General features: G+C 45.7%; 1 protein-coding gene across 1 annotated transcript in view; it reads right to left on the bottom strand.

The window, feature by feature from the left end:
• Nucleotides 1-308: 308 nt before the first annotated feature.
• The window catches only part of LOC142920143 (uncharacterized), a 28,397-nt gene continuing 19,601 nt past the window's right edge, over nt 309-9,104 (bottom strand). The window contains exons 18-22 of the mRNA XM_076062600.1: nt 8,198-8,317; nt 5,381-5,488; nt 3,850-3,942; nt 2,312-2,377; nt 309-365 (exon numbers count right to left, since the gene is read on the bottom strand). Of these exons, the coding sequence (XP_075918715.1) occupies nt 309-365; nt 2,312-2,377; nt 3,850-3,942; nt 5,381-5,488; nt 8,198-8,317 (444 nt within the window). The remainder of the gene's footprint in view (nt 366-2,311; nt 2,378-3,849; nt 3,943-5,380; nt 5,489-8,197; nt 8,318-9,104) is intronic.

The following is a 9,104-nucleotide window of genomic DNA, read 5'->3' as shown; positions in this document are numbered from 1 at the left end:
GTGAAGTCTTGAAGATCACACGACACAGACAAAGATCCCACATTTAGGTCTCGCAGGCTGTAGGGGTGAAGTCTTGTAGATCACACGACACACAGACAAAGATCCCACATTTAGGTCTCGCAGGCTGTAGGAGTGAAGTCTTGAAGGTCACACGACACACAGACAAAGATCCCACATTTAGGTCTCGCAGGCTACAGGAGTGATTGTAGGTCACACGGACACACAGACAAAGATCCCACATTTAGGTCTCGCAGGCTGTAGGAGTGGAGTCTTGCAGATCACACGACACACAGACAAAGATCCCACATTTAGGTCTCGCAGGCTACAGGGGTGCTGTGCCGATCGCAAACGCCGAACATCGGCGCCTAACGCAGCGGGATTTATTTAACGAGCCCGACTCATCGAGTAGAGACCCAGAAAAATCTGGACTTGAAGTTGTCGCGACCGCAGGGACCCACGCTCTTTGGTTCTTTGGGTAAAAGTCACGCGGTAGGCAGAAAACAAAATAAATTAAATCACGACGTTTCGGGCGCGCGACGCCGGCGACTTCGGGTCGGCTGCGACACGTCAATGTTGGCTTCCCCACGGGGATGAACGCGAGAAATCAAATCGCCACGGCGAAGCTGCGGGCTCATTTGAGGGGCGAGTTCCATCGGCAAGCGGGAGCCAGTATATTTTTTCAAGTAGTGGTACCCCAAACTTTTGCGGCTTCTTAAAAAAATCCCTTTTCACACCACCACCAGCATGTGGACTCCACCTTGCCCCCTCGCCAGCCTGCACAGGTTGACCCTCTGCCCACCTTTCATCATGCTAAGTCCGCCTATTAAATGCTAATTTTTACGCTAATTCCTTTGTCAAGGCACCTTAATTACTCTCACACAGCTTAAAGGTCCGCGGTCTGAGCGTGGCTGTGTTTCACTCCAGCGCTGTCCTCGAGACAGTCTGGACCCTTCACCTGATGAAGGCCGCTTGTGTTGTGGCCGAAACGTCGTGATTTTTGATGTTTTATTTTTTTACCAATGTGACTTTACCGAATAGAACCAAAGAGTATGGATCCTTGCAGTCACGAAAGATTCAAATCTAGAAGGGAGCCAGACTCTTTGTGACTTTCGGTAAAGTCACGTGGTGGGTGATAAAAATATGAAATAAAAACATTGAAATAAATCACGACGTTTCGATTGCAACACAAGCAATCATCATCAGGTGTGACAACCACAGCAAGGACATTGTTTACTCAAGTGGGAGAGAGACCAGGGGTTAGTTAACTGCCCGAACCCTGGTCACTCTGTCTCTCTGTATCTGTGTCTCTGTCTCCGTGTCTCTGTGGCTGTCTCTCTGTCTCCGTGTCTCTGTGGCTGTCTCTCTGTCTCTGTGGTTGTCTCTCTGTGTCTCCGTGTCTCTGTCTCCGTGTCTCTGTGGCTGTCTTCTCTATCTCCGTGTCTCTGTCTCTGTGGTTGTCTCTCTGTGAGTGTCTCCGTGTCTCTGTGGCTGTCTCTCTGTCTCTGTCTCTGTGGTTGTCTCTCTGTGAGTGTCTCAGTGTCTCTGTGGTTGTCTCTCTGAGTGTCTCAGTGTCTCTGTCTCAGTGTCTCTGTGGCTGTCTCTCTGTGAGTGTCCGTGTCTCTGTCTCTGTGTGTGGTTGTCTCTCTGTCTCAGTGTCTCTGTGGTTGTCTCTCTGTGAGTGTCTCAGTGTCTCTGTGGTTGTCTGTCTCCGTGTCTCTGTGGTTGTCTCTCTGTGAGTGTCTCCGTGTCTCTGTGGTTGTCTCTCTGTCTCCGTGTCTCTGTCTCTGTGGTTGTCTCTCTGTGAGTGTCTCCGTGTCTCTGTGGTTGTCTCTCTGTGAGTGTATCAGTGTCTCTGTGGCTGTCTCTCTGTCTCCGTCTTTGTCTCTGTGGCTGTCTCTCTGTCTCTGTGGTTGTCTCTCTGTCTAAGTGTCTCTGTGGTTGTCTCTCTCTTTGGTTGTCTCTGTCTCCGTGTCTCTGTGGTTTTCTCTGTGATTGTCTCTGTCTCTGTGTCTGTCTCAGTGTCTCTGTCTGTCTCTCTGTCTCCGTGTCTCTGTGGTTGTCTCTCTGTGTCTCCGTGTCTCTGTGTGTCTCCGTGTCTCTCTGTGTGTCTCCCTGTGAGTGTCTCCGTGTCTGTGTCTCCCTGTGTGTCTCCATGTCTCTCTGTGTCTCCCTGTGTGTCTCCATGTGAGTGTCTCCGTGTCTCTCTGTCTCCCTGTGTCTCCGTGTCTCTGTCTCTGTGTCTCCCTGTGTGTCTCCATGTCTCTCTGTGTCTCCCTGTGTGAGTGTCTCCCCAACTGCGGTTACAAGTTACCTTCCGCTTCAACTCTTCCTTTAACTTCGCTATCTCTGCTCTCATTTCATCAGACTGAGCCTTGTTCTGTTTTTCGTACACAAACAAAAAACGTCACGGTGATTGACATCGCACGCTTGAGTTTTGTACACACGCCAAGAGCCTCGTCTGTAACGCAGGCGCCACTGGGGATATGAACGACACACGCATTATAAGCTACACTATGAGACCTCCTTTGCCAGTAGCAAGATATAGTAATAGGTTTTTACCCTTTTATCTGGCACAAAAAACTGACACCTTTATACAAGGCATCATGTTTGCAATAACCACAACACAATCAGTCAAAATGCAAACAAAAAGAGACAACTCTGATAATATTGGCACTGTCCTTGAAATTGATTGGTCCACACCCGAAACGGCTTTTCATAGAGCCTAGTCTCCACTGGTGTTGGACCAGATGACGCCTTTTGGCCCTTAGTCTCCACGAAAAGCCGTTTCGGGTGTGGACCAATCAAATTCAAGGACAGTGCATATTATTATCAGAGTTGTCTCTTTTGTTTGCATTTTGACTGCTTGTGTTGTGGTTATTGCAAACATGATCCCTTGTATAAAGGTGTCAGTTTTGGTGCCAGACAAAAGGGTAAAAATCTATTACATTATAAGCTACTCAAGGAAACTTCACGTGCATCTCTGTACGTGTTTCTGTGCCTCCCTATCTGTGTGTCTGTCACGTGGCTCAGTATCTCAGAAGAGTGGGGAGCGGTAGCGTAGCGGTTAGTGCGTCGCGCTACGAACCCCGCGGCCAACACCGTCAGTGACGATTATCTGAACCGGTCCTGGGTCTCCCCTAGGTCGACTCAAGCTCAAATGAGTACCTGGTGTAGCGGTGTGTAGTAAACATCGCGAGCACTGGGGAGACAAAGGCGGTCGGGCGTGGCGCCGGTCACCCACCCCCTCGTGTGCCGTTCCGGCCTTCATAGGTGCTGCTACTCGCTAACAGCACTTGCCCCTGCAGTCTGTTAAGGCTACACGGTGGGGAATCTCTGTCTCTGTGTCTCTGCGTGCATCTCAGTGTCGACTACTTTCACGATAATTGAACTGCAGATCCGTGGAGTGTTTCACGGGTAACGCAACTGAGCGGACCGTCTCTCGGTTAGATTTGTACGCGGTGTGCGACCGTGCAAAACGGAGCGCTCGCTCTGCCTTCACCAAATTGTCACCGTTCTGATTTAAAGCTTTCGTGACTGCAGTGATTCACATTCTTGGTTCTTTCGGAAAAGTCACCACGTAGAAGGGAAACAATAAAAAATATATAAAAAACAAAATTATTATTTTATTGTTTCCCTTCAACGTGACTTTACCGAAAGAACCAAGAATATGTCACCGTTGTGTTTCTACGATGAGTCTTTAATCTGCTGCGTGACTTGGCAACATGGCTCGCCTGCCACAGCGTCACCGGGGATCGTGAGGCTGGGGTGAACGTGAGCGCGGCGACTCCCAACGACGATTCACCGAATGGGGAAGATCCAAGCAAATGGTGCAACAAACGGGAAACTTACCGACGTTCGCGCACGTTCAAGTGCTTCCTGATATTTGTGGTCGAGAGAAGAATAGTCTTTGTCTTTAGCTTCCAGCTTCCGGTCACACTCGCGCTTTACGTCAGGGATCGCCGCGAAAAACAAAAAAAATAATCGCGAAACATTTTAACGGCATTTACCAACTGCACAAAACACTCAGGAAATGCTTGTAGATGTGTGTGTAACACTTGTAGATGTGTGTGTAACACTTGTAGATGTAACACTTGTAGATGTAACACTTGTAGATGTAACACTTGTAGATGTAACACTTGTAGATGTAACACTTGTAGATGTAACACTTGTAGATGTAACACTTGTAGATGTAACACTTGTAGATGTGTGTGTAACACTTGTAGATGTAACACTTGTAGATGTAACACTTGTAGATGTAACACTTGTAGATGTAACACTTGTAGATGTAACACTTGTAGATGTGTGTGTGTGCTTGGGCTACGGTTAAAATTGCGTCTCGATGTAATCTTGCGAACATGTCGCGAACACTGTAGGGGCGGAAGACGGCGCTTCGAAAATTCTAAGACGGACTCGCCGCTGAAAATAAATAAATAAACCTGCAAGATAAGTAAGTTGAAACATAAACGCCGGCGAATGTACGTTCACAGAGCTCCAACGCATCTGTCAATAAAACCGCCCCAAAGAGGAACAAGATAAGACACGAAGGGGCCGTCTAGAACGCTCTCCCTTTTGATATTAGGAAGCTACCGGAGCGACTCACTTTGAAATCTAGATTCGAGGAAAAACTAATTTCTACCGGACATCTGTGAAAAAGAGCTTTACGGCTCATCTGATTCCTCCTGGAGTATAAAGAAATATTCAAATTGTTGCTGCTTAGTCTGTTGTCCTCCCACCTACGCCTGCGGTAAACACGGGTTGGCTACGTACGGTGCAAAAGATGTTCAGCATTAATCGGATGGTAACACCGGCATATAATATATATAAATATCGATTTAAAGCTTTCGTGACTGCAGGGATTCATATTCTTGGTTCTTTCGGTAAAGTCACCACCACGTAGAAGGGAAACAATAAAATAATAAAAAAATATAAAACAATAAAATTCTCACGACGTTTCGACTGCAACACAAGACGCAATCATCATCAGGTGTGAAAACCACAGCAAGAACAATTTGAAATTTTCTTGCTGTGGTTTTCAAATGTTCTTGCTGTGGTTTTCACACCTGATGATGATTGCTTCTTGTGTTGCAGTCGAAACGTCGTGATATATTTTATCGTTTTATATTTTTATTATTTTATTGTTTCCCTTCTACGTGGTGGTGACTTTACTGAAAGAACCAAGATTATGTTCCTGTTGCTGTTAAGAAGAGGGCCATTGCAGAGCGTGCTAAGTTATTTTACAATCCAACACTGCCGATGAACTATCAGAAGACAAAAAGGCATTTCCTTATTTTCCTTTTACAAACTTTGCAGTTATTTTGAAGCAGCTTAAAAACACACGTGAGGGCGTATCCAGGACGAAGTGCCAACTTCCGCACGTTACCTTCCACTCTTCCACCACCGCAGTCATTTCTGTGATTTTGAACTGTGCGGTTTCTTCCGCTCTGATTTTCGCCTCCTCAATCTCAGCTGAAATGTTCCGGGATCTTATCTGGAAGAGGGAGATTTCAACAACGGTCACGCTATGCGCCTCGGATTTTGACTCGGTTAAGAAATTCATTACGAAATGCCGTGAAGGCAAAATCTTTGCCGCTTTTTTATATATATAACATCGACGCAAGTTGACGCTCCGCGTGTAGAAACGTAACATCTGCCACGGCACCATTAGGCTCCACCGCACTTGTGTAAATCACAGCTCGCACGCGACAACACGCAGCATCCTCTTCGTCATGAGCGGTGGGTTTGGCTGTCTGCGAATCCGGCACCCTTCGAAGCAAGGCCAAGGTCGTTGATCGTTTGCAGAAACCCCCCGAACCCAACTTCTGTTGATAAGGAGGGGTCAAGAAAATACACGGAAATCAGGTTGCGCAAACCTGCGAATGAATTGCCCTCATGTGAGCGGCGAATCTTTGGCCGGACGCTCCGGTTTTGATATACCGGACGCAAAACGCTCACGGATGATGGGGACGTGGCCAACGATCTCCAAGCAGAACTCTTACGTGATCGGTGAAAAGAGCTCGAGACTTGGTGAGGTTTTTACTTAATAAATGGCACTCTTATTAGTTTTAGCATTAACTGCTTTTTGTTGTGTTTAGGGTTGTTGTCCTGTCCCCCCCCCGCACCTCCGATCAGCACGGTTGGCTACGTACGGCGCGGAAGAAGTTCAACGTACATACGAAGACTCGCACGTAAACCCATAGACTCACACAGAAATCCACAGACTCACACATAAACCCATAGGCTCACACAGAAATCCACAGACTCACACATAAACTCATAGACTCACACATAAACCCATAGACTCACACAGAAATCCACAGACTCACACATAAACCCATAGACTCACACAGAAATCCACAGACTCACACAGAAACCCATAGACTCACACAGAAATCCACAGACTCACACATAAACCCATAGACTCACACAGAAATCCACAGACTCACACAGAAATCCACAGACTCACACAGAAATCCATAGACTCACACAGAAATCCTCAGACTCACACATAAACCCATAGACTCACACAGAAATCCACAGACTCACATAAACACACAGACTCACACAGAAATCCACAGACTCACACAGAAATCCACAGACTCACACAGAAATCCACAGACTTGCACATAAACCCATAGACTCACACATAAACCCACAGACTCACACATAAACCCACAGACTCACATAAACCCACAGACTCACACATAAACCCATAGACTCACACATAATCCCACAGACTCACACATAAACCTATAGACTCACACATAAACCCACAGACTCACATAAACCCATAGACTCACACAGAAACCAACAGACTCACACAGAAATCCACAGACTCACAGAAACCCATAGACTCACACAAACCCATAGACTCACACATAAACCCACAGACTCACACAGAAACCCATAGACTCACACATAAACCCACAGACTCACACATAAACCCATAGACTCACACAGAAACCCATAGACTCACACATAAACCCATAGACTCACACATAAACCCACAGACTCACACATAAACCCACAGACTCACACATAAACCCATAGACTCACACAGAAATCCACAGACTCACATAAACACACAGACTCACACAGAAATCCACAGACTCACACAGAAATCCACAGACTCACACAGAAATCCACAGACTCACACAGAAATCCACAGACTTGCACATAAACCCATAGACTCACACATAAACCCACAGACTCACACATAAACCCACAGACTCACATAAACCCACAGACTCACACATAAACCCATAGACTCACACATAATCCCACAGACTCACACATAAACCTATAGACTCACACATAAACCCACAGACTCACATAAACCCATAGACTCACACAGAAACCAACAGACTCACACAGAAATCCACAGACTCACAGAAACCCATAGACTCACACAAACCCATAGACTCACACATAAACCCACAGACTCACACAGAAACCCATAGACTCACACATAAACCCACAGACTCACACATAAACCCATAGACTCACACAGAAACCCATAGACTCACACATAAACCCATAGACTCACACATAAACCCACAGACTCACACATAAACCCACAGACTCACACATAAACCCATAGACTCACACATAAACCCACAGACTCACACATAAACCCACAGACTCACACAGAAATCCAGACTCACAGAAACGCATCATTTGCTGTCTTTCCCCCGCACCTCCGATCAGCACGGTTGGCTACGTACGGCACGGAAAAAGTCCAACGTACTATACATTATACTCGATGCGATTTTTTTTACCAAGACTAAAACTGGAGGTAAACAACATTTGTCAATATACATTATTGGAAACCTCATTTGCCAGTAACAAAATATGATAATTGTTTTTTTACCCTTTTATCTGGCAACAAAACTGACACCTTTTTTACAAGGAGTCATGTTCACATTGACCACAATACCTGCGGTCGGAACGCGTCTTCTGGTCCAACACCAATGTGAGACGAGGCTCTAAAGAAAGCTGTCTCGAGTGTGGACCAATCAATTTCAAGGACAGTGCCACATACATTATCAGAGTTGTTGTTTGGTGTTTGCGTTCCGACCGCAGGTATTGTGGTCAATGTAAACATGACTCCTTGTAAAAAAAAAGGTGTCAGTTTTGTTGCCAGATAAAAGGGTAAAAAAACAATTATCACAACAACATTTGTCAAGTTCATTTCGCAAACCTCCTCCAAGTGTCTTATCTGCTCCATGTAGTCCGCTAACTCCGCGATCGCGTTGTCGCGTGCTCGGTCGTCCTGCCGCTGCCGCTCAAGCGAGTCGATCTCAGACTCCAAATCCTTGATCTGCAAAGTGAAGTGAACTCGGTCAGGGCGAACATTTGCAGTCACGGTAACGACTGCTTAGGTTTTTAGATGTTAAAAAGGGGGTTGTTTTAGAAGTGCTGTCAACGTTAATAGGTCACCACGCCCTGTCTGCTCTTTATAAAGTCAACAACAACAACGCCGGACTTACACATTCTGCGCCTACAGTATCGCACGTAAACCGGCTTCAGACATTGACTCACAACGGCACACGTCACACAAAAACCCCTGCCACCTTCGGCATGAACCACTAACAACTTACTGTTAAATTTTGATTTAAAGCTTTCGTGACTGCAGTGATTCATATTCTTAGCTCTTTCGGTTAAAGTCACGTTGAAGGGAAACAATAAAATAATAAAATATATATAAAACAATAAAAAATTATCACGACGTTTCGACCATGACACAAACGGTCGTCACCAGGTGTGTCGGTTTGCATAAATTTATTTATTTTTAAACGGTGTATTTATTTATAAAAAAACGTCAGCACCACGCGCAGCGATTTGACAATTTATTTAGAAGGACTAGTCCATCTATGTTCTGCAAAGAGGAGGGGGGAGACGAAAAATTAATGAATGCTGTCTGAAAGCCACCATAAGCGTGAACAATCAATTAAGACCTGAAATGGTTTATCAAATCCTTCCAATGATTGCTAAGCCAGAATCCATCTTCTCAGTTGAACTTGTCTCTGTGCTTGTATATGTGGATAGCCTCATGAACGAATCTCTCATGGCAGCCAGATGGCTTAAATAAATAAATAAAACACCGT

This window comes from Petromyzon marinus, unplaced genomic scaffold, assembly GCF_048934315.1.
Source record: "Petromyzon marinus isolate PM22_M1 ecotype Great Lakes invasive population unplaced genomic scaffold, UKy_Petmar_22M1.pri1.0 PM_G_Scaffold_68, whole genome shotgun sequence".
Lineage (NCBI taxonomy): Eukaryota > Metazoa > Chordata > Hyperoartia > Petromyzontiformes > Petromyzontidae > Petromyzon > Petromyzon marinus.
This window is presented reverse-complemented; position numbering and strand designations above follow the sequence as displayed.